The 26,526-nt window shown below is 44.8% G+C and overlaps 1 protein-coding gene across 1 annotated transcript in view; it reads left to right on the forward strand.

The window, feature by feature from the left end:
* The window catches only part of LOC139266581 (uncharacterized), an 88,161-nt gene that overhangs the window by 18,120 nt on the left and 43,515 nt on the right, over positions 1-26,526 (forward strand). The window contains exon 3 of the mRNA XM_070884176.1: positions 3,728-3,856. Within this exon, the coding sequence (XP_070740277.1) occupies positions 3,728-3,856 (129 nt within the window). The remainder of the gene's footprint in view (positions 1-3,727; positions 3,857-26,526) is intronic.

Genomic DNA, 26,526 nt, shown 5'->3' on the forward strand with positions numbered 1-26,526 from the left:
CACTTGCTCCATTCTAAGTTAGTTTGGAATACGTTTTCACTGTGGAAACTTTGAAATCAGGCGTCAGTGGCCGGACATGCCCCCTTTTGAAGAAAAAATTCTGTTCCAAAGTAGAACTGTTCTACCTGACTAGAACTGCAGAAAAAAAAATGTGGAGAATTGCGATTTCTAAGATAGTCCGTTCTCCACCAGTTGCTCCTAAAAAATCAGGCGCAAATCATGTGGAAACTTGGGCCCTTTATTCTGAAACTATGCTCCCTAGTTCTAGATTCCCCTACAAGGGGAAACATCCTCTCTGCATCTGCCTTGGAGCCCCTTTAGTATCTTGCATGTTTCAATAAGATCACCTCTCATTCTTCTAAACTCAAATGAGTATAGGTCCAGCCTGCTCAACCTTTCTTCATAAGTCAACCTCTTCATCTCAGGAATTAACCTACTGAACCTTCTCTGAACTACCTCCAATGCAAGTACGTTCCTCCTTAATGATTTAGTTTGTATTGAACATTGAGAGCAAGCAGCAGACATAGTTGTAAGCAATACAACTTTTACCCTAAAACATGCAAAATCTGCAAATTGTTTAGTAAGTTTAAATAAAATTCAAATGATACCAAGTATTATATATTGCATACTCAAATGTTACCAGAAAACCACCCACAGAAACAAACTACTTATACTGAACACATACCACTTTTATTAGTGTTTTGCATCAACAAGCCTCATCATATTCCAGCGTCTCACATACTGTTTATAAGTGATAGGGAGCTGTGGCAGACCGGGTGCTCAATATTTTGAGTAAGTTTATGGAAACGTACACATGAAATGTTTAGTTACGTTTATTGGACATAAACCAAATATCCACACATTTTATAGAGCTTTATATAAATATCTGTGTGAGAAAGCAGATATTGTGACAAGTACATTATACATAGCTGCATGTGAATTTCAAACGGAGTAGGTGGGAAAACGCATCAATTTTTTGGTGTAGTTGGCAAATGTTGCAGTACATAATAAACACAGTACATAATAAGTACGGATCCCATTTTTTGCACCCACTCTCATCGAAGCAGATGTTTCCGAAAACCTAGGGGGTGTTTTTTGATTATGACCATATACAGATATTTCATTTCAAAATTCAATATGTTGTATTTTGTTACATAATTTCAACAAAATGTTGATATATAAAATAAGTCCAAGTACCAGTTTTGGTAACACTTCAGTTCTACGTATTCTGCTAACAATTCTGTCTTCTCTTTGTTTTCATTTATTGCATTTGCTAACTGTCTCACAATGAAATATGTAACATGAATGTCCTCTAACATAGTTGCATCTAAATTTAATATTAAGGAACAATTTGCGATTTAATTAAAAGTTTTAAAAGTTATTTAAAAGTCTTTAAAAGGTCATTTCAATGCAGGAAACAGAGGTTTCTGTGGGCATGGCTTAGTTTGACAGATTTTGTGGGCGTATTTTGCGTATAGGCTGTACACAGCACTCCTGGAATCAGTGATGTAATACGCTTCGCACAACTCTGCAGCACCAAACAGCAAGCCCAAGTGTGGGGCCTCGCACAAGGTAAGTTCGTATTCTTTCCGGAGGTCGGCAGTGTACTCCATAGCTACGCCGCTGACCGTAACTTTTGGGCCATTGCATAAGGAATTAAGGAAAATGTGTGGCAACATGGCTAGAGAGTTAGTCATAGAAACATAGAAAATAGGTGCAGGAGTAGGCCATTCGGCCCTTCTAGCCTGCACCGCCATTCAATGAGTTCATGGCTGAACATGCAACTTTAGTACCCCATTCCTGCTTTCTCACCATACCCCTTGATTCCCCTAGTAGTAAGGACTTCATCTAACTCCTTTTTGAATATATTTAGTGAATTGGCCTCAACAACTTTCTGTGGTAGAGAATTCCACAGGTTCACCACTCTCTGGGTGAAGAAATTCTTCCTCATCTCGGTCCTAAATGGCTTACCCCTTATCCTTAGACTGTGTCCCCTGGTTCTGGACTTCCCCAACATTGGGAACATTCTTCCTGCATCTAACCTGTCTAACCCCGTCAGAATTTTAAACATTTCTATGAGGTCCCCTCTCATTCTTCTGAACTCCAGTGAATACAAGCCCAGTTGATCCAGTCTTTCTTGATAGGTCAGTCCCGCCATCCCGGGAATCAGTCTAGTGAACCTTCGCTGAACTCCCTCAATAGCAAGAATGTCCTTCCTCAGGTTAGGAGACTAAGGATTTCCCTCAGTTCCTCCTCCTTACTAGACCCTCCGATCCCTTTTATATCCGGAAGGTTGTTTGTGTCCTCCTCAGAGGGCAAAAACACAAAGGATAAGAGTAAATGGAATTTTCTGACTGGAAAGATGTGAATGGCATTCTGCATTTGAGCCACTGTTGTTTACTACATAATGAAATGATCTAAACATATGAATTGAGAGAACAATATCAATTTGCTGAATTCCCCAAATTGGGGGAGGTAATATGGAAAATTGTGAAGACTGAAGGACTGCACGAAGATGAAATAGGGAGGTATGTGGCTGATACAGCTGATTGCAGAGCACTAGAAAAAGAAAATACACCTTTAAATGGTAAGATTTTAAATGGAGTAGAGCACATTTAGTGTGCAGATACACAGCTCATTAAAGATGGGAGCGCAAGTAGAAGGTCATAAAAATGCAATTGTATTTCATATGGTTTTGGACATCCCACCATAAGATGGATACAAAAGCAGAAGAGGCATAGTGAATTCAGTATATTACTCGGGATGAAAAGACACATGATATTAGAGTTTTTATCAATAGAGCTGAGTAGATTAAGGATTGACTCGATGGAGGCCTTCAGTATTATGCAGGGTTATGATAAATAACGATAGATTATTTCCACATTGCAAGTTCTAGTTTTAAAAACATCTGCAAAGGAAACTACACTGCATTTTTTTTAAATTAATCACTTTCATACAATTGGGGTTTCCTGTTTTTGAGAGAAACTGATTAAAACCCCTGTGAGCTGAGAAGGCTGAAAAATGCATCTTTGGACCACAGAGCCAATTAACTTCCTGGCTAATGGGTAGTTGAGTCAACAGGACAAAAACTTGATTACTTAATATTGCTTTTAAATCAGAACGTTGATAAAGTGAAATGTGACTACCTTGTTTTTTTAAAGGGGAAGTCGTCTGTTTTTTTATACTTCCACATTTTGGCCTTTAAAAATCAGTATAACAATGTCAACAATTTTACAACAAGAAAAAGATAATTTCATGTTCGTTATACATGAACCTTTTCAGTTATACTGCAAAATGTAATTGCAGTTTGCAAAGCAATTAGTTGCAACAGTAGCAAGAAAAGTCTTAAGGATACTGGATTTAATTGTACATCTGAATTTGTTCCCAAATTTGGGGAGGAACATCCTTCGTAATTAGTGAGAGAGAGGGATGTTCTCGGGAATGAGAAGAAGAGGGAGATGTTGTGGTGAGGTCAGCAATGTAATTACATCACTTGAAGAGCAAATGGTGAAGCTGCTGTTGTAACTAAAGCATAGGCACCCAAAGTTTACGAATTGCATTTAGCACACAACAAAAAGCTGGTGCAATTCTTTTGTATTTAACTAATAACTCTGGCCTATGTATTGTGGCTGCTGTAAACTCACACAATGATTAAAAGAAAAAAATAATTTAAGATACTAAATGTAAAGAAATCAAATACAAAAGATGTTACAATTTTTTTTTACAGATGCAGATGTTATTCCTGCATGCGGGAAAGTCTATACAGTGAGCTTGCCTCCTTCTGGATACGAAGTGTGCTCAACTCGACTAAAGGAGCAGCATGAGTCTCAAGATTCAAGTGATGCAGAACCAGAAGGTAAGAATAGCATCAGTTTGTACCTTTTTTAAATCATTAAAAAAAAAAGGGCAATAGTGATGTCAAACCATCAGCTGCTCACTCATAGCGCAAATTTATATCCCCATAGATGGGTTTAGGTGAACAGACGTTGCCCTATTTGATCTTATCCTTCAAGAATAAAGCACAAAGGAAGATGGTTGTGGTTATTATAGGCCAATCATCTCAGCCCCAGGACATTGCTGCAGTTCCTCAGTGCAGCGTCCTCGGCCCAACCATCTTCAGCTGCTTCATCAATGATGTTCCCATCAACAAAAGGTCAGAAATGGGGTTGTTCACTGATGATTGCACAGTGTTCAGTTCCATTCACAACTCTTCAGATAATGAAGCAGTCCATGCCTGCATGCAGCAAGACATGGACGACATTCAGGCTTGGTCTATTAAGTGGCAAGTAAGATTTGCTCAACACAAGTGCGAGACAATGACCATCTCCAACAAGAGAGAGTCTAACCACCTCCCCTTGAAATTTAACGGCATTAGCATTGTCGAATCCCCCACTATCAACATCCTGGGGATCATTATTGATCAGAAACCTAACTGGACCAGCCACATAAATACTGTGGCCATAAAAGCAGGTCAGAGGCTGGGTATTCTCCGGTGAGTGACTTGTCTCCTGACTCCCTAAAGCCTTTCCACCTACAAGGCAGGACTTTGATGAAATACTCTCCACTTGCCTGGATGAGTGCAGCTCCAACAACACACAAGAAGCTCAACACCATTCAGGACAGAGCAGCCCACTTAATTGGCACCCCATCCACCACCTTCAACCTTCACTCCCTCCACCATCGGCGCACCGTGGCTGTAGTGTGTACTATCTACAAGATGCACTGCAGCAATTTGCCAAGGCTTCTTTAATAGCACTGCCTAAACTAGCAACATCTACGACCTAGAAGGACAAGGACAATAGGCACACGGGAACACTATCCAAGTTCCCCTCCAAGTCACACACCATCAACAGCTGGAATAGTTTGTCAGGAAGAGTGGCCGTTCCTTCATCGTCACTGGGCCAAAATCCTGGAACTCCCTCCCTAACAGCACTATGGGAGTGCCTTCACCACAAGGACTGCAGCAGTTCAAGAAGGCGGCTCACCATCACCTTCTCAAGGGCAATTGGGGATGGCAATAAATGCTGGCCTTGCCAGCGACACCCACATCCTGTGAATGAATTAAAAAATACCAACCCTTCTGTTTTACTATTACAGCATGTAGTTATTTCTTTAGTGAGTCTGGGGTCCTGCCCTCAGCCACTCTTCCTGATGACCTATTCCAGCTGTTGAGCACCTCCTCTAAAGAAATATTTATATTTATCCTAAATTGACTCTTCACAATGTTGAAGCTGTGTCCAGTTGACCTGCTGCCTTGGCATATCTATTGTTTGAGGGTTCATTTATCCCATTGAGTATCTTGTGTATAGGATTGAATAGCACAGCTCACTGTTTAAGAACTCTAGATTATCAAGTTATTCATCATAGCTCCTCCTTCTGACCCCAGTAATTAAGATTGTTGATCTCCTCTAAGCTGCCTTCAGCAGGACACTGGGAGTATGTACTGTACTGAACTGATTTGCTTTGTGCATTACCACCTCGCACTGTTTAGACATGGTGAACACGGAGTCAACTAATGCCCTACCCTATGTGTGTGTGTGTGTGTGTGTGTCTCAATCTTTCTGTGGATTAAGTTCAAACCCACATAGTAAATGTGTGTCCTATTTTTATTTCCAATATAAACAGTCCCCATGAGATAATTGCTTAAGAAACAAAAATCCTGTACTAACATGGGATATTTCAGTAAGCATTTTTAAAATGAGAAATGCGCAACATGGAATTTCATGGCAACATCAACAGTCCAGTTAAAGAAAATTGTGGATTTATGATGTGCTGTTCTGACTGCATCTCATCATTAAACTTGTAAACATCTAATTCAACTATATGCAGTATAACTGCAATGGACCCTGTGGAACAGGACTGTTTTTAGTTATCTGTTCTCTGGATGTGGGCGACACCTGCAAGACCATATTATTGCCTACCCTTGTTCTCCTGCGCTTCTTGTGGTGAGTGTGCTCCCATGATAGAGGGAATTCCAGGATAATGGTGAAGGAACAGTGATGTGTGTTCACGTTAGACTAGTTCACTATGGCTGCAGGCAATTACCATCACCTCCACTTGACATTTAATGGCATTACTATCATCATATCCCCCATCATCAACATTCTGGGGGTTACCACTGATCAGAAACACAACTGAGCCAGCCACATAAATGTCATGCCTACCATGAACAGGTCAGATTCTGGGTTTTCTTTAGCGAGTCGCTCACCTCCCAACTCCCCAAACCTCTCCACCACCTACAAGGTAACTTCGAGGTGATGGTGCTTCCACAACATTATTGCTCTTGTCCTTCTTGCAGGTAGAGGTCATGGGGATCGGAGATACTGCTGTGCATCTTGTAGGTATTGTATTTTTTTTTAATTGATTCTTGGGATATGGGCATTGCTAGAAAGTCCAGCATTTATTGCACATCCCTAGTTGCCCTTCAGCAGGTGCTGATGAGCTGCCGCCTTAAACCGTTGCGGTCCGAGTGGTGAAGCAACTCCCACAGTGCTATTGGGTAGGGAGTTCCAAGATTTTGACATAGTGACAATGAAGGCGCGGACATATATTTCCAAGTCAGGACGGTGTGTGATTTGGGGGACTTGGCAGAGATGGTGTTCCCATGCATCTGCTGTGCTTGTCCTTGTCCAAGGTGATAGAAGCCACGGGGTTGGGAGGTGCTGTCGAAGAAGCCTTTGCAAGTTGCTGCAAAGCATCCTGTAGATAGCACTCTTGATGTGCCGATGGTGGAGGAAGTGAATGTTTAAGGTGGTGGATGGGGTGCCAATCAAGTAGACTGCTTTTTCCTGGATGATGTCGAACTTCTTGTGTTGTTGCAGCTGCACTCATCCAGGCAAGTGGAAAGTATTCCATCACATTCCTGTCTTGTGCCTTGTAGGTGGCGGAGAGGTTTGGGGAGTTGGGAGGTGAGCAACTCGCTGCAGAAAACCCAGAATCTGACCTGTTCATGGTAGGCATGATATTTGTGTGGCTGGCTCAGTTGTGTTTCTGATCGGTGGTGACCCCCAGGTCAAGTGGAGGTGATGGTCATTGCTTGCAACCACAGTGTACTAGTAATTGAGAGGGTGGATATTGGTGGGGAAGTTGATTAAGAAAATTGCTCTGCCTTGCATGTTGTGACTATAGCCATCGAAGCAAATAGTGAGTATTCCATTACATGCCTGACTTGAGCCTTACAGATGGTGGAGCGACTGGCTATAAGGAGTCAGAGGTGAGTTGCTCATTGAAGAATGCATAGCCCTTGCCCTGCTCTTGTAGCCACGGTGTTGATATGGCTGGTTCAGTTAATTTCTGATTAATGGTGACCCCTCCCAAGTTAATGGTAATGATGATACAATTGAAGATTGGGGGAGGGGTGGGCATGGAGGGTGCGGGCAAATGATTATAACGGCAGGCATTTGTTACACTATGCAGTTCACATTTTCACACAACATGGCAACATACAGATTAACTATCCGAGATGAAAGAGAGGCAAAAAGTATGGCAGCAGTTAGAAACTAGGGGGCCGAAATTGTCCCCCGCCAAAAACGCGGCGAACTTCTCATATTTCAGTTTTTACTGCAGCGATAGATGTGGTAGCCTCTTGTGCGAAATTCTGCTCTTTGACTTCCAGGCCGCTCGGGGAAAAAAGCCTATCATAATGGGGGCCAAAATGCGGCGGTGAGCGGAAGTTCGGTAAGTAGAGGGGCAGAAGTGAGAGGTAGGCGGAGCGTCTGCCACTGTCACTCATCAGCGTAGCGCTGATGATGTCATCACGCTGGCGCGTCATCACGTCTCTCCCCTTCACTGTAAGGGGAGAGCCTCTGTGATTCTTTAAGTTAGGTCCACTGGACCACCAGGCAGGGTTTTGGCCGGGCCAGCTGCCTGGCACCCAAGACTGGGTGCTAGGCTGCCTGTTGGCTGAACCTGGGAACATAATTGTCGGCCCGACATAGCAGTCGGTCGACCCAAAAAAATAAGATGGCGGCCGCGGCAGTAGATTCTCCCCTTTAATGGCAGCTACACAGCCATTTTACAAGCACTGCAAGCACAGTGCACCAACAGAAAAAGCTGTCGGTAGCACCGAGCGGCGGGAGCAAGATTTTCAGTGCGGAATTTCACATTTGGGGGTAGGGGGGGCACATCAGCAGTGTGTGCTCTGATGACGCTCTTGGGATGGATCGGCAGCAGCGGAACAGTAGAGGGGAGGAGCCGGTCACCACCAGGATACCGCAGGACGGCAATTTTCAAAATGGCGGCCATTCGACGCAAAATTGGCGGCTATTCCACTCCGCTGCGTGGCCGCCGATTTCCGGCAGTAACGGGCCTTAAAGGGAAGGGCAGTTTCGGCCCCTGGGAATGGTAATCTAAGCTGTATGCTAACCAGGCTCAGACTCTACAGGCAGAAATAGAGAGATTGAATAAATAATTGGGTGATGTACAGACAGAACCTAGATTAGCTGCCAACCAACAGTTGGAGATGCACCATTTAAACGTCCAGCTGCAGAATTATTCAGAAACAATACCTAAGATGCAGGGAAAACTGAAGGATACCAAAGGAGCTTATTGAGAACTATGGAATTTGTCACATGAAAACAAGGTGGTAAGACAATGGAGAGAGGAGAGGCGGGGACGAGCAGAGGACAAGAAAAATATTAAGAATTAAAAGTTAGAGTGGCGGCCTTGTCCGTCGGCTCTGATGATGTCGAGGATGATCCAGTCCTCCGAACAGGGCCCCCACAGTTCAATAGACCACTGAAACTTGAGGTCTCTCATGCCGAGCAGGGAGAAAGTGATACTTCTAGTATCAGTAATAATGTAGGGAATGTTGACGATTATACCCAGTCTAAAACAGGAGATAGTACGGGGGTACACATGTCTGTTAAATGGCCTCCATAGTTACTAAATACCTGCACACAGGAGGGACGACAAACAGGAAAAGCCAAGTAGTATATGAATACGAAGATAAAGAAGCAAGTCGAGATCTGACTCTTTTAGAATCCTGCCAACTCAGTGGCCAATTGCCCAAATATGAGAGAGTAGGAGCCACAGTTATCTCTTCAGAATGTTTTGTTTTCATTTGGGAAAAAAGGGGAAAAAGGTCTCTTGACTCGCGACCAAGGAATATCACACAGATTTTGGCACTTTGAGTTCATAACCCATTGCAGGGATCAATGGAAGGAAAAATAGGGGCTACCTCCAATAGGGGCCAAAAAGAGCCTGCTGGTAATGGTGTTTAGTGTGCAGGTAGCCTTGTGTAATAGCTTCTCTAGGTTTGTACCATATTCTAAGGCATACCAGGTGAATCTCCTGGCACACCCTTATGCACTCATTGAAACATTGACCATGGGTCAGTCTCTTAGCATGATGAGGAGGGATATATCGGGCCATGAGGTTACAGGTTATGATGAGCAGTTTCTCCAAATTTTTCTCTGTACACAAACCAGGATGAAATTTAGGACATCTGGGTTGATTACATCCACAATTTGTTTTTGGCTAGTTATTTAAAAACAAATACAGGTTGAACACCTCTTATCCGGCACCCTTGGGACCTGGCCTGTGCCGGATATGGGATTTTGTCGGATGAGGGGTGGTCATGTTAAATTGGATGGTGCAGGCACTGAGCAAGGGGATATACGGGGCTGGCTAGCTTGGGGCTGGGAATGCAGCAGAGAGATCGGGGGTGTGGGGGTGGGTGTGGGGGGGTGGGGTGGGTGTGGGGGGGGGTGGTGGGCAGACCAGCGATTGCGGGAGTCAGCAGCGAGGAAGGACTTCAATTTGTTCATGTCGGAGTTCTGTGCATGCGCCACCCGGTGGCCAGGAATAGTGCCAGACGAGGGGTAGTGTCGGGGTGGTTCAACCTGTAAATAAAAGTAGTCCATATGTGTAGTCAGTTGTGGGTATGTAGATATATTTCATCTGCGCTAGTTAGAGAATTTGTGTTCTAAAATGTTGATGTTCATGTGCCCACAGTGAAGGGAAGGAATGGGTTGTATAGTTGAGTTCAGACAATTTTGTTTGCTTGAGGGATTTAATTCATAAATGCTCTGGGCACTGAAGTTAATTTCGTGTAAACTGATTGGATCCACACTTTAACATGATCTGTTTTATAAAAATCTAAACAATTATTAATTTGCACTGTATTCAATTATAGATGTGTAATCTGGAAAATGGTACTTTAAAGGATTGCCCTGTTTTGGAGGGCTTTTTTTTAAAGCTTAACATTCCTCCAGAATATTTTTTTAAGTGTTATATTGATTTAGAAAAATGATCTTTAATCCATGCAATGAAGTCACCTCCTTTTTGTATTACTGGAAGTAAAAGTCAGTCTGCATTTGGAGAATCCTTGTTAGAATTGTCACTTTTTGGAGAAGTTAAGCATTGGTCCTCCACATGTTCAGTGGATATTAAAGCTGCTGAGGCTGATATTCTGAAAAAGATGTGATCAAGTGGGCTCAAAGAACTCCCTATCTTGTGAAAGACAAATATAATGGAACTCTTAAAATTACTGTGGCTCTTCAGTCTTGCAATATGTTTTAATTATAATATAAATACAGTTTACTTTTGCGTATAAAGTTTATTTCTGGTGTCTAAACATTAGTGGTACAAGTTGAACCTCCCTTATCCGGCACCCTCGGGACCTGGCCTGTGCAGAATAAGGGATTTTGCCGGATGAGGGGAGATCAGCGGCCCGAGGTCGGGAGGAGCGGGCGGGGGGGGGCGGGGGAAAGAGAGGAGGTCGGCGCCCGGGCAGACCGCGAAGGAAGTGTCGGCGGGCCGCGAAGGGAGTGTCTGTGCGGCCCCAGCGAGTGCTGGCGCGGCCCCAAAGTTGGGGTGGAGGTCGATAGCGTTCTGCGCGTGTGCCCCTGGCCGCCGGAATCATGCCGGACGAGGGGTGGTGCAGGGTAAGGGAGGTCCAACTTGTAGAACAAATGAATGAAGTACATACGCTGTTCCATATTGTGCTATAATGCTTAATACTCTGTTGGTTATCGAAAACCATTGATAGTGAAGTTATCTATTACAACTAACGTTTGCTCAATTACAGAAGGAGATTCTTCACAAAAATTTCGAAGAAACCGTAGGCGGAGAAGAAAGTTCAATAGCTCATTTCTTGAGCACAATAAAAACACACAATCTGCACTTAAGCAGCCAGAGGCATCACAAGCTGACATCTTGCAAGCACTGCATATACATTCTGCAAAGCCTGGAGCAGAAACATTAACTAAAAACAGAAGAAGAAAATTGAAAAAGAAGCGACATAAAGAAAAACTAAAGGCTGCTGGGCTGGTATCCAGAGCCACAGCTGTGGAATTCATTTATCAACCAGGAGAGGGCAGCAGTGAAGAAAGTGCGGTTGAAGGTGAAAAGGCAGCTGAGGTCATTGACTTCTTAAATGCAACCTAGGAATTGTACTTTGCTGATGGTACATTCTGTAAATCCTTAAAATAATCCTTGATCATTTCTTTCCTAGCATTGATTTCCCACCCCATTAAAACATTTCTTAATCTGACTTCTCCCTTAAGATTGAAATGTTGAATCTATTAAAAAGAATTCAATCTGCAACTTAAAAAAAAAATGTAGTAACCTGACTTGGTGTTTTTCACGTCACTGAGAAAGTGTATTTTTTGGTAACCAAATTTCAAAGTTTTTTAGGTAGAGAAGAAAGTTAAATGATTTTACATTGAAAGCACTGTTGCTTGAGAAGATGTATATTTGTTATGGTATGTATATCTGACTTGCAACTGTCAAATGAAGCCTGCACCATTCTTGAACTTGGATGTGCCTTGTTGTAGATTAGTAGATTATTATAAAGGGTTTCTTTTTGACTTTTCAAAACTGTTTTCCAACATTTTGTAGCTATGTTAATGGAAAATAAAATATTTTGGGATATAACTTGTTTCTACCACAGGTGTGTGTACAGGATAAATGACAGGAACAATCATAGCACATGGTAAAATCATTCACATCATGTATGTGTTGTGTTGCCTAACTCTGTTTTCTTCTGCCTGACCTGAATGCCATTGATTTAACCATCAAGGTTATTGGAGAAAACATGGAGATTGTGTATTTCTCTCAAGAATTTCAGTGGCTAGTTTAGGATATGTGAGAGAATGGTCTTGGCAATGTTTTGCCCAGTCCTTTGAGTACCATTCCAGAATCTACTGATCGGAGCTCAGGGATGACTACTTCTGATTTTCATGGAGTCACACAGTGAGGAAGAAAATGACACGATTGAGATTGGAATGTAGCCTCTGGGTTATTGTGAATCTGGACCCATGCCCTACAATCCTAAAATTATTGCATCAATTTAAGAAACCAGATTGTTATAGAAACATCATTATTTTGATGTAGCATGGATGATTTTTTTTAATAAGTACTGTTTTGTGGATGAATAATTGTTTCATTTTCCACTCCCAAAAGTCTTTGTTTTATAATTTTATAGTAAATCTGAAACTGGTACTATATCTTTCATCTTGGAAATTATGCATCAAGTCCTGGGGCCTTGAATAGGGAACTATGCCATCCTCTGATGTGCTGCTTCTCCATTGTTTGAAGCTATTGTTCTACAGGATATTAACAGATTACCCATTGCTATGGAGAAATTCAAGGAAATTGCTATGATGGCTCCTGATCTGTGCTTATTTATAATTGCTGTTTTCCGTAGGTCATGCAAAATGCTTGAGGAATACATAGGGACCAGTGGTTTCTGTAAAATCGATTTGGTGTGACATGCCAGTGGAGCTGAGTCCACGGCCAGATCAGCCATGATCTTGTTGAATGGCGGAGCAGACTCGAGGGGCTAGATGGCCTACTCCTGTTCCTAATTCTTATGTTCTTATGCCGTTGTAGTGGCTCTTGTACATATTGTTACTTCCAAGAAGTGCTGCCTAACAAATCCAGAGATATTTGAAATTTACTCTGTAGCTTCAGATTTTGTCCTGGCCTGACAAGCCTTAAAAAAGCACACTGTAAAATTTGTTAGAAACATGTTGATTTATGGTTTGTTCTCAGTACAGTGGAGCATTTGTACAGTAGCAGGATTTTACTGAAATAGCACATAAAATGGGAGAGCAATTACACCATCGACTTAAATGTGATTTATACACTAAATTTTAAAGTAAGTTTAATCAGTGCTGAGATATAGCTGACCTTGTTAAAATATTGATTCCAAGCATCATTACGATTGTCTAATGCAATCCATTGTTAGTTGGTCTACTCTGATTCTTTGCAGTTTCATTACCTGTGCCTGTTCCCCAGTTAGTCTCATCGACGAGGGCATGCAGAAACCAAGCGCAGGCAGCGGAAAGAGCTTGCGGCAAACCTGTCCCACCCACCCTTTCCCTCAATGACTATCTGTCCCACCTGTGACAGGGACTGTGGTTCTCATATTGGACTGTTCAGCCACCTAAGGACTTATTTTAAGAGTGGAAGCAAGTCTTCCTCGATTCTGAGGGACTGCCTATGAATGACTGACCAAATAACACATTTTTACAGTGCTAAATTTGTTTAAGTTTATACAGAACATGTGTTTTTAATGTGTCACATCTGGGCAATTTTTTTTATTGCAGCTGTATTTGAAAACAAATTCCATTAGCTATTTTATGACACTTCTACCAACATATGGACCTGCTGCTGATTATATTGAGATTCTAGTTCTGCCCAAGCTTAACTGCCCTTTGGAAGGCACTATAGAATCTTACAGCACATATGGAGGGCTATTCGGCCCGTCATGCCTATGCCTGCTCTTTTAAGAGCTGTCCAATTTAGTCCCACACCTTAGCTTTTTCCCCATAACCTTGCAAATTAGACCTCTTCAAATGCATGTCCAATTGCTTTTGAAAAATTCCTATGAAATCTGATTCCACCACCCTTTCAGGTAGTGCATTCCACACCTTAACAACGCTCTATGTGAAGACAATTCCCCTCCACTGCTTTTGCAATTATTTTAAATCTATGACCTCTGGTTTCTGATCCACTTGCTCGAGAGAGTATTTTCTCCCTACTTGCTCGGTCATAACCCCTCATAATTTTGAATATCTCTATTGGGTCCCCGCTTAGCATTATTGGCTCAAAGGAGAACGATTCCAGCTTCTCCAATCTCTCCACATAACTGAACTCCCTCATCCCTGGTATCATCCTGGTAAACCTCCTCTGTATCCTCATAAGGGCCTTGACATTCTTCCTAGAGCATTTAAGGATTTCAGAAACGCCCTTCATTTAATGACAGCCAATTGCATTGATGTACCTGTTTCTCAGTCTTTGGGCATTGCAAGCCCTTGGTAATTGAAGGCCCCTGTATAAGAAAATAAAGTTTTGCATTTATATAGTGCCTTTCACGACGACCGGGACGTCTCAAAGCGCTTTACAGACAATGAAGTAATCAGATAATCTGTTTTTGTTATGTTGATTGAGGGCTAAACATTGACCAGAATTTGGAGCAGGAGAATGCCATGTGGCCCCTTGAGCCTGCTCCGCCATTCAATATCATAGCTGATCTGCTTCAACTCCACTTTCCTGCACTATGCACTATCTGTTTCTCCCTTGATTCACTTAATGTCCAAAAATCTATCTATCTCAGTTCTGAATATACTCAATAACTAAGCATCCACAGCACTTTGAGGTATAGAATTCCAAACCCTCTGAGTGAACAAATTTCTCATCTCAGTCCTAAATGGCTGACCCTTTATCCTGACACTACGGCCCCTTTTTCTAGACTCCAGCCAGGGGAAACCGCCTCTCAGTATCTACCCTGTTAAGTTTTAAAGAACAATGGGAACTTGGTGCCAGATGTAACCAATGTTCCCGTTAAACTGCACTGGCGCAGATGTCGAGGTCCCATGCAGCCAACTTGCCGGCTTTACAATGAAAAAACGCATATTAAGAAATCTGAATGGGATATCGTTTAAAGAAAATACTGAGGGATTAAGTACTGTGGGTATGGTTATCTATGTCCAATGATGCACACCGATAATAGAACGTCTTCAGTTTTCCATGAATGAGACTTAAATAAATTAGATTAGTCTACCTATACTCAAAATAGAAGTTTTTAAAAAGTAATTGAGTAGGAGTGAGGTTTTAACTGATTTTTTTTTTAAAAAGAGAGGAAGGGAAGTATTTGGCAAGCTTTTGGAGAAAATAAATCTACCTAATCATTGGGAGGAAGAGAAAGGAAAGACATTGGGGCAGAAATTCCTCTCGAGGAATTTCCGCGGGCAAAGCACTAAATAATAGACAAAATGCACACCTACCTGAAGCTGCTGTGCCCGCTCGAAATCCCGGTCCACAAGCCTCCTCTCCCTGCGCGTCGCAGCGCGTGCTCGTAGGGTCGTGCACAGGAGTCACGTTACGAATCTCCTATTACTATGAATGAGAAAAACCCCAAAACGCACAAACACTGTATAAAACATTTTTTTTTTAAAATGCCTCACACAATACACTAATAGAAATTAAAGTTGTTATACATGTTTTTTAAAGAAAGAAAAAAATGCTGATTTTTTTTTAAAGTTAGGGTTTAAAATAACATCTGAGTGGGTAGGGTTTTAACATGTTTTTTAAATGTTTATTTTAATCATGGTTTTTTTTACAGGTTTTTAAACTCTTACGCCTGTAAAAATAGGCTATGCGTGTGCTTTTTCAGGCGCAAGATTTTGGAGGACATTTGCCGGGCAAGATATGCATAAATCCCGCAATCTTACCCATACAACTGTCCTCGCTCCTGAGGTGTCTACGATCTGTCAAGCTCCGGTTTTCAGCGCATGTGCATTGCTCGAGCTGGAGCTTGACAGATCTTCCGTATCTCGGGAGCGAGGACATTTGCAAGGACAAGATTGGGGTATTTACCCATATCTTGCCCAGCAAATGTCCTCAAAACTCTTGCGCCTGATTAAAGCAGGCGCATAGCCTACTTTTACAGGCACAAGAGTTTTAAAACATACAAAAACATAATTAAATTAAATTTAAAAAACACACTTTATTGTTTTAAAAACTCAGCCCATTAAGGTAAGTTTATTTATAACCCTAATTACAAAACTTTAAAAAAAAAAATCAAAAAAATATATATTTTTTTTCTACGACATTTATTAACTTTAATTTAATTAAATTTTAATTGTGAGGTGTGTTTTTTATTTTTTATTATGGTGTTTAGTGTGTTTGTTTTTTTTCTCAACAGCAATGCGAACCCGTAGATACCCGCAGCTATTAATGAGAAAGCTGTGGAATACTGTACCTGATTGGTTGAGCAGTCACACATGACTGCATCTTCTGGGTGGGAACCTGGAGGACGGGAGCGCGCTTCGCAGCGCGGGAAGAGAAGGCCTCCCCATCGGAATCTCACGCTCCTCCAGGACCACCAGGTAAATTTGTAAAAATTCTCCAGTCGGAGGCGTTCGTCTAAAAGAAACCTCCGACCGGAATTTCAGGGCTATTGTCTATACAAAAAGTTTACTGCAAAACAATGGGCCTGAAATTCCACTAGAGGTCTTCCTGTGAGAGAACTAAAGAAAAAAGGTAAAAAACTGCACACTTACCTGTTGCTGCTGCGCCCGTCGAGCTTCTGAGCCTGAGGCTTTCACTCCTACGCATCGGAGCACGTGCACATTGGGACGTGCGCAGGGCTGGAGTCACATGGCTCTGGGCAGCCAATCAAGGTACAGTATTTTCTCATTCATAATAATGGGAACTCCGTAAGTTGGGAGTTCCCATTATTATGAATGAGAACCCCCCACCCCCAACACACAAAATCAATAAAAAAAATAGAAAAATACACGACATTTAAGAATCATTTAAATTAAAGTTCTTTTTAAAAAAAATATATATATTTTCCTGACTTTTTTTAATGCCTTAAAATAAACTTACTGTAGTGGGGAGGGTTTTTAACATTGAAGTATGTTTTCATATGTGTTTGTTTAATTTAATTTTAATGTTTTTATGTATTTTTAAACACTTGCGCCTGTAAAAAAAATAGGCTGTACGCCTGCTTTTTCGGGCGCAAGATTTTAAAGGACATTTGCAGGGCAAGATATTTGTGAATATCAGAAATCTTGCCCTGCAAGTGTTCTCGCTCCCGATATGCACAAGATCTGTCAAGCCAGAAACTTGATCAATCGGAAAAGCCGGTTTTCAGCACATGCGCATTGCGCGCTGAAACACGGCTTTTCCGATGCCCTCCTGGGTCCGTAGGAACTTCGTACGGGCCCGGGACATCGGAATTTCAGGGCCAATGTGTTTAGTAGCTGACGGTTATCGTAATAAAGAACAAACTTGCATTTATATACTGCAATTGGTTCTGGCATTAAACTTTCTCACTAACACCTCATTCATAAAAAAACAAGCAATGTATTAACTAAGGAATCTTAATTTTACCCACTCCATCATGTTTCCAGGGTTCCTTCAGTATTAGGTCTTCTACCATAAACTTTCTTGTAGTATATTGCCTCATATTGTCTCTATCTGTTTTGGCATTGGTCCTGGCAACAGCCAGGGGTGCTTTGATATTCAACATGGCAGTGGTGCCTGAGTCATCTGCAGGTAGATTGTGCCTAGTGTTGAGGTATACTACCTTACAGAGAAAAATTGGGGAGGTGAAGGAGTGCATCCTAGGGGGTCTGCTGCAGAGGATCCACGTGTAAACATCAAACACACAATTGTGCTAATTTGTGAATGTTGTAATTATGGTGGAGATTTTTTATAAATTGCACTTTACTGATGTATAAATATTTTTAGTCTCTTTTGTAATCACTTGCAGAGGAGGCCACTGCAGTCTGCTTTCTATTCCACTACTGAATCATTGACATCCTATATTATCAAAGACTAGGAAATGAAATGAGTAAAGGATAATAGTTGTTATATTTTGATAGATCACAAAAACATTTTATTATATGTTTCCTTTTAAGGAATTCAAGATAACAATTTGCATAAAATATATTGTTTGCAAACTACTTACATAACTGACTGAAATTCCTGTGAATATTGGATTTTTACAATAAAGACTGAAATTAAAATATTTGGATCTTATGTATTTTTTTTGATGTTGAAATGTTGTTGCCAGATACACACAGGAGCAGATTCTTATTATCATGAATTCTCTGTATTTTGTAACATGCACAAGTTAATTGTAATTTTTTTTAACTACCGAAGGCAAACTTCAAAGATAGTTGGTCTCTTTCTCACTAGGTGTATCTGCTAAGTAATGTCAGGGAGCAATTAGGCAAACTTTAATTTGCCGTGGAAGCAATACTGAATGTCATACGAGCAGCATGAGAAATCCGAGGTAAAAGAAAGACTTGCATTTATATAGCACCTTTCACAACCACCGGACGTCTCAAAGCGCTTTACAGCCAATGAAGTACTTTTTTGGCGTGTAGTCACTTATAATGTGGGAAACGCGGCAGCCAATTGGTGTACAGCAAGCTGCCACAAACAGCAATGTGATAATGACCAGATAAACTTTTTGTTATGTTGATTGGCCATAACTCCCCTGCTTTTTACATCCACCTGAGGGCAGATGGGCCTCGGTTTAACGTCTCATCCGAAAGACGGCACCTCTGACAGTGCCGCACTCCCTCAGAGCTGCACTTGAGTGTCAGCCTAGATTTATGTGCTCAAACCCACAACCTTCTGACTGAGATGAGTGTGCCACTCACTGAGCCACAGCTGACACACTGGTGAGGTAGAGCTGGGTGTTGTCAGCAAACATGGAACCTGACATGTTTTCGTATGAGAAATAGAAGGTGGCCAAGGATCGATCTTGGGGGACTCCAGAGGTAACAGAGTGGGAAGAGAAGCCATTGCAGGTGCTTCAATGACTCGAGAGATTGGAATGGAACCAAGGGAGGGCAGTTGGACTATGGAGGTGAGATATTGGAGGAGGATGGTGTGGTCAACCATGTCAAAGGCTCCAAACAGGTCGAGTAGGATGAGGGGGGATAGTTTACCTGTCACAGGACATCATTTTTCAGTTATTTTCATGAGTTTTAAAAAAAAAAAATTGACTACTTTCCACAATCTATTAAGGTCATGCAGCTGTGCGCATATTAAGAACTAGAAACTTGGCAAATTACTTTCTACAATAACTCTTGACACTTGATGAAAAGATCTAAGGTAACCGTTTTTGTATTGCAAGACCAGATGGCTTTGAGTCTGGCCCTTAATATGGTCTTGAAATGAAGACTGCTGACATTCCAGATTTAACTGGGCTTTAATATCCTACCAGATGCAACCACTTAAAATCCTAACCTGGACTGAAATTGAATTTTCACTAAAGGTAAACTAAAGAAGGGTTAGATTAGGGAGCCAAGAGAATTTTTATATTTTCAGCCTTCCAGTACGAAGTCTATTGTGAGTATGTAAATAGTTGTCTGGATTTATTACAGCATTATTGATAGTTGTTTGCAATTAAATTTGAAGGGAAATGATTCTGTAAATTGTGATTCACTTCAGTTTTGCTTCTGTAGATCCATTAACAATGTTATCATTTCCAATTACATCTTTAATACAGGTTTTGTCGTTCCTCCTGCTCTTTGCCCTCCCTCATTTTTAACCTCTATCCCTCTTCTCCCTCCCTCTCTCACCTCTTACCTCTTCGCCATTCCTCTGTTTCACCTCACTCCCTCGCCTCACCCTCTCCCTCTTCCCTTCGCTCGCTCCTTTCCCCCACCCTCCTTTTCTCTCCCTCCCTCCTTCTCACCTTTAACCCCGCCCCGCCTCCCTTCCCAACCCCCCCAATCCCCTTCTTTCCTCCCCATCCCCTATCCCATCTCCTTTCTCCGCCCGTCCCCCCTCCCTGTCTTTCACTCCCTCCCTCCCTCCGTCTTTCACTCCTTCCTTCTCTGTCTTTCACTCACTCCCTCCCTCTGTCTTTCACTCACTCCCTCCCTCTGTCTTTCACTCACTCCCTCCCTCTGTCTTTCACTCACTCCCTCCCTCTGTCTTTCACTCACTCCCTCCCTCTGTCTTTCACTCACTCCCTCCCTCTGTCTTTCACTCACTCCCTCCCTCTGTCTTTCACTCACTCCCTCCCTCTGTCTTTCACTCACTCCCTCCCTCTGTCTTTCACTCACTCCCTCCCTCTGTCTTTCACTCACTCCCTCCCTCCCTCTGTCTTTCACTCACTCCCTCCCTCTGTCTTTCACTCACTCCCTCACCCCTCTTTCACTCCCTCCCTCCCCCTCTCTTTCACTCATCCCCTCTCTCTCTCTCTCTTTCACTCATTCCTTCCCTCCTTCTGTCTTTCCCTCCTTCCCTCCTTCTGTCTTTCCCTCCTTCCCTCCTTCTGTCTTTCCCTCCTTCCCTCCTTCTGTCTTTCCCTCCTTCCCTCCTTCTGTCTTTCCCTCCTTCTGTCGTTACCTCCTTCCTTCCCTCCGCCCTGTCTTTCCCTCCGCCCTTCAGTCTTTCCCTCCGCCCTTCAGTCTTTCCCGCCCTCCTTCTGCCTTTCCCGCCCTCCTTCTGCCTTTCCCGCCCTCCCTCTGCCTTTCCCGCCCTCCCTCTGTCTTTCACTCCCTCCCTCGCCCCGTCAACCCCCTCCCTCCCTCGCCCCGCCGTCGCCCTCCCTCTCTCGCCCCGCCGTCGCCCTCGCCCCACCGTCGCCCTCCCACCTTCGCCCCGTCATCCCCCTCCCTCCCTCGCCCCGTCGTCCCCCTCGCCCCGCCTTCCCCATCCCTCCTTCCCTCTGTCACGCCATCTCCCTCCCTCTGTCGCTCCTTCCCCCTCCCTCTCTCCCTCTGTCGCGCCCGCCCTCCCTCTCTCCCTCTGTCGCGCCCGCCCTCCCTCCCTCCCTCTGTCGCGCCCGCCCTCCCTCTGTCGCGCCCGCCCTCCCTCTCTCCCTCTGTCGCGCCCGCCCTCCCTCCCTCCCTCTGTCGCGCCCGCCCTCCCTCCCTCCCTCTGTCGCGCCCGCCCTCCCTCCCTCCCTCTGTCGCGCCCGCCCTCCCTCCCTCTGTCGCGCCCGCCCTCCCTCCCTCCCTCTGTCGCGCCCGCCCTCCCTCCCTCCCTCTGTCGCGCCCGCCCTCCCTCCCTCCCTCTGTCGCGCCCGCCCTCCCTCCCTCCCTCTGTCGCGCCCGCCCTCCCTCCCTCCCTCTGTCGCGCCCGCCCTCCCTCCCTCCCTCTGTCGCGCCCGCCCTCCCTCCCTCCCTCTGTCGCGCCCGCCCTCCCTCCCTCCCTCTGTCGCGTCCGCCCTCCCTCCCTCCCTCTGTCGCGCCCGCCCTCCCTCCCTCCCTCTGTCGCGCCCTCCCTCCCTCCCTCCCTCCCTCTGTCGCGCCCGCCCTCCCTCCCTCCCTCTGTCGCGCCCGCCCTCCCTCCCTCCCTCTGTCGCGCCCGCCCTCCCTCCCTCCCTCTGTCGCGCCCGCCCTCCCTCCCTCCCTCTGTCGCGCCCGCCCTCCCTCCCTCTGTCGCGCCCGCCCTCCCTCCCTCCCTCTGTCGCGCCCACCCTCCCTCCCTCCCTCCCTCCCTCTATCGCGCCCTCCCTCCCTCCCTCCCTCTGTCGCGCCCGCCCTCCCTCCCTCCCTCCCTCCCTCTGTCGCGCCCGCCCTCCCTCCCTCCCTCTGTCGCGCCCTCCCTCCCTCCCTCTGTCGCGCCCGCCCTCCCTCCCTCCCTCTGTCGCGCCCGCCCTCCCTCTGTCGCGCCCTCCCTCCCTCCCTCCCTCCCTCTGTCGCGCCCGCCCTCCCTCCCTCCCTCTGTCGCGCCCGCCCTCCCTCCCGCCCTCCCTCCCTCCCTCTGTCGCGCCCGCCCTCCCTCCCTCCCTCTGTCGCGCCCGCCCTCCCTCCCTCCCTCTGTCGCGCCCGCCCTCCCTCCCTCCCTCCCTCTGTCGCGCCCGCCCTCCCTCCCTCCCTCCCTCTGTCGCGCCCGCCCTCCCTCCCTCCCTCCCTCTGTCGCGCCCGCCCTCCCTCCCTCCCTCCCTCCCTCTGGAGTGCCTGCCCTCCCTCCCTCCTCTGTCGCGCCCTCCCTCCTCCCTCTGTCGCGCCCTCCCTCCTCCCTCTGGAGTGCCCTCCCTCCTCCCTCTGGAGTGCCCTCCCTCCTCCCTCTGGAGTGCCCTCCCTCCCTCCCTCCCTCCCTCTGTCGCTTCCTCTGTCGCTCCCTCCATCTCTCCCTCCCTCCCCTCTGTTGCGCCCTCACTCCCTCCCTCTGTCTTGCCCTTGTTCCCTATTTTGTCCCACTCCCTTTCTTTTCCCCTCTCGTTTCCTCTTTCCCCACTCTATTGCATTCCTTCCCTCTCCTTGATCGCCTTTCTGTAATCAACCCAGGGTTCTTTAGCACAGAAATATTAGAACATATCCTATGAATTTAGATGAACATAGGGGGAAAAAATTTGCTTTGCTGCTTCCCAGTGCAGAATTGCACAACGATAACCCATGACCTTCCATGCTTTCGAAGTAATGAACCTGGAGCACTGAAGTAGAACATCTGCTGATTACAATCCACACTTGTTTAATAAAAAAATCTCTCAATAGTCATGTGGTTATTTCGCACATCAACCAAATTGAATGTCGCTGATCACTTGTGAAGAAAGGGCCTACAAAATAATAAGCCCACCCCAGGAGCTCCACATTACATGTTAAAATAAATAGGTTGGAGTTAATTCAAAGCCGTAGCCTCTTGGGTTTCAGATGGTGTCATTTGAGCTGCTTAACGAGCTTCATTATGATGGATCATTCACTATTATTCTCTATATAATTATTAAGTCATACATCATAGTATTTTGCTTTGATAATTAGGCTTCCAAGTTTTCACAGTGCCATCCTCTTACATGTATTCAAATGGTATCTGCACCCCAGTTGGTATATTTTTTTAAATTACAATAATTTGTTCACAAGTGCATTATTCTGCCTCGTGCTGCTGTGCCATGGCAACCTTGAGCTAGCAACCTTGTAGGTGGAGAGCCTCTTTTCTTCCCTCTCAGTGTATTGAAGAGCAATTCTTAAACTTGCAACATGGAACTAGAGCAAACATATAAGCCTGGATTTTGCCTACTGAGGTGGGTTCGGTGCGGCCGAGGTAAGTGGCGGACTGCGACCCTGCACCCGGCGCCATCCCGCTCTGTGTGAAGAATCCGCCGTTGATTGGGTTTGTTAAGCCTGCCCTGTGACGTTCCCAGCCAATTAAAAGAAGCCAGGTCTGATGATGTAATTTGATGAAGAGATTAATGTGCAAAGTTAAAGCACATGGGATTGGGGGTAGTGTGCTGACGCGGATTGAGAACTGGTTGTCAGACAGGAAGCAAAGAGTAGGAGTAAACGGGTACTTTTCAGAATGGCAGGCAGTGACTAGTGGGGTGCCGCAAGGTTCTGTGCTGGGGCCCCAGCTGTTTACACTACATTAATGATTTAGACGAGGGGATTAAATGTAGTATCTCCAAATTTGCAGATGACACTAAGTTGGGTGGCAGTGTGAGCTGCGAGGAGGATGCTATGAGGCTGCAGAGTGACTTGGATAGGTTAGGTGAGTGGGCAAATGCATGGCAGATGAAGTATAATGTAGATAAATGTGAGGTTATCCACTTTGGTGGTAAAAACAGAGAGACAGATTATTATCTGAATGGTGACAGATTAGGAAAAGGGAAGGTGCAACGAGACCTGGGTGTCATGGTACATCAGTCATTGAAGGTTAGCATGCAGGTACAGCAGGCGGTTAAGAAAGCAAATGGCATGTTGGCCTTCATAGCGAGGGGATTTGAGTACAGGGGCAGGGAGGTGTTGCTACAGTTGTACAGGGCCTTGGTGAGGCCACACCTGGAGTATTGTGTACAGTTTTGGTCTCCTAACTTGAGGAAGGACGTTCTTGCTATTGAGGGAATGCAGCGAAGATTCACCAGACTGATTCCCGGGATGGCGGGACTGACCTATCAAGAAAGACTGGATCAACTGGGCTTGTATTCACTGGAGTTCAGCAGAATGAGAGGGGACCTCATGGAAACGTTTAAAATTCTGACGGGTTTAGACAGGTTAGATGCAGGAAGAATGTTCCCAATGTTGGGGAAGTCCAGAACCAGGGGTCACAGTCTGAGGATAAGGGGTAAGCCATTTAGGACCGAGATGAGGAGAAACTTCCTCGCCCAGAGAGTGGTGAACCTGTGGAATTCTCTACCACAGAAAGTAGTTGAGGCCAATTCACTAAATATATTCAAAAGGGAGTTAGATGAAGTCCTTACTACTCGGGGGATCAAGGGTTATGGCGAGAAAGCAGGAAGGGGGTACTGAAGTTTCATGTTCAGCCATGAACTCATTGAATGGCGGTGCAGGTTAGAAGGGCTGAATGGCCTGCTCCTGCACCTATTTTCTATGTTTCTATGATGCATCATCAGCCGGTTTCCTTAAAAGGACCATGGCCAACTTTATTTTGACAATTGTGCTGTCAGTGTTCTACAGCATTGACCTGCTGCAAGCACTGACACCTGACGAGGTGCACGGATGCACCCAGGTTCTCCCATTACTCCCTCCATATGCTTGTTTAATAAAAAATCTCTCAATAGTCATGTGGTTATATTGCACATCAACCAAATTATGGAGAGAGTCACAGCAGACGAGAAGGTTCTTTTCCGTCCACGTGGATGGAAGAAACTTCCTCAGGAGACCAATGCAGCCTGGTTGCACATTGCACAGGAGGGCACAAGCAAGGATGTCATCAGGAGGACCTGTCTGCAGGGGTGTTAACTTTGAACGATCTCAGTGGAATACTAAACATTACTGCAAAGCCAAACTGAATCTCATCCTGCTATGCCAGGCATCACACCCCCATCACTCTGCCTTCCCTACCCTATTTCTGCACATTCTTGCCTAAAGCAACTTGGCTTACACCTCCACCCAACCATCCCTCTTTATCTACATTATCACTTCCCCATCTCACTGGCCACCCCTCACACTCATCCTTGTCCAATCATACGAACTAATTAACAACACACAAGGTTAGGCACTTGTATGTTTAACCAACGTTCATGTGATTTTTCTGTTAATGTGCAAGCAAACATTGAAGTCTTTGTTTTCAACACTTTGTCTTCTTGGACAGATTTGTGTGCACATTTGGAAGTGGCTTAGTGAGTTGCAGTGAATAGTGAGATATAAGGGTACCCCCCACAATGGTGATGAGTGTCAAAGAAATGGGTTGGGCATTGCAGAGATGCTTTGTGGTGCTGGTGGTGCCAACCTGGCGCATCTTGTGGCAGCCTGTGTGTACAGCGTCAAGGGAAGTAAATCTGGCCATGGTGAGGCCACCCCTGTGGTCATGTGCTGATGCCCTGTATCTTGTCCAGCATCAGGTGATTGCGGAGAAGGTTGTTGTTGGTGTTGGGGCCGATTGTCTGGTGGGATGCTGACGACCAAGGTGACATTTTTTCAAGGGCACCGAAGCTGATGGAATAGATGGCAGCTGAAGATGAGATGACAGAAGCGATCTGTCAGTGGTCAGGTAGGTTGTTCCAAGCAGGTGACAGTGGATAAAGAGTATACTCCAAACACCTCCAAACTGCATAAAGCTCAAAAGTGTATTCCAAATCCTGAAGGCTCTCGCTTCTAACATTGGAAAGTAAACAGCTATGATATGGTAGCTTTTATACCACTGTTGCAGCTGTCACCTATTCAGAGCAACGGAGAGTCACTTCCCTGACATGATCCCTGAGCACTGTGAAAGTCGTCAAAAAACTGGAAAAATGATAAGCAGATGGTAAAATGCAGTTTAAGTATCTTTAAACACCCTCTTAACTATTTCAATTGGCTCACCCGCTGCTTGGTGCCAGATCTGCAAAGTGTAAGCTGACCCGGCACTTGGGAAACTGACACGGAGATGGGATCTGGACTCGCTGTCAATCTTTTAGATTTTGAAAGTGGACCTGCCTCCCGAACGCCGGTAAAATCCAGCTAGTAATATGCCAAACGCAAATTCTTAATTGTTTGTAAATAGTAAAGAATTCAGTGTATAAATGTTAGAATTGCTTTTTTGAACAATTAGTTGTTTATTGGAATAGGGAGATAATTGAAACACTTGTCACTTACTATAATTCTATTAACTTTTTGCGATCCAGTAAAATGGATCATAAAGATTATTGGCACTACATTTCAGAAATTACTTTTAAGAACATAAGAAATAGGAGCAGGCCATTATGCCCCTCGAGCCTGCTCCGCCATTTAATAAGATCATGGCTGATCTGATCCTGGGCTCAGCTCCACTTCCCTGCCTGATCCCCATAATCCTTCGCTCCCTTATTGATCAGAAATCTGTCTAACTCCACCTTAAATATGTTCAAAGACCCAGCCACCACAGCTTTCTGGGGCAGAGAATCCACAGATTTACGACTCGGAGAAGAAACTGCTTCTCCTCTCAGTTCTAAATGGGCGACCCCTTATTCTTAAATTATGCCCCCTAGTTCCGGATTCCCCCACAAATGGAAACATTCTCTCTGCATCTACCTTGTCGGGCCTCCTCAGTATCTCATATGTTTCAATAAGATCACCTCTCATTCTTCTAAACTCCAATGAGTATAGGCCCAATCTACTCATCCATTCTTCATAAGTCAACCCTCTCATGTCCGGAATCAACCTAGTGAACCTTCTCTGAACTGCC

Source organism: Pristiophorus japonicus, chromosome 7 (assembly GCF_044704955.1).
Source record: "Pristiophorus japonicus isolate sPriJap1 chromosome 7, sPriJap1.hap1, whole genome shotgun sequence".
Lineage (NCBI taxonomy): Eukaryota > Metazoa > Chordata > Chondrichthyes > Pristiophoridae > Pristiophorus > Pristiophorus japonicus.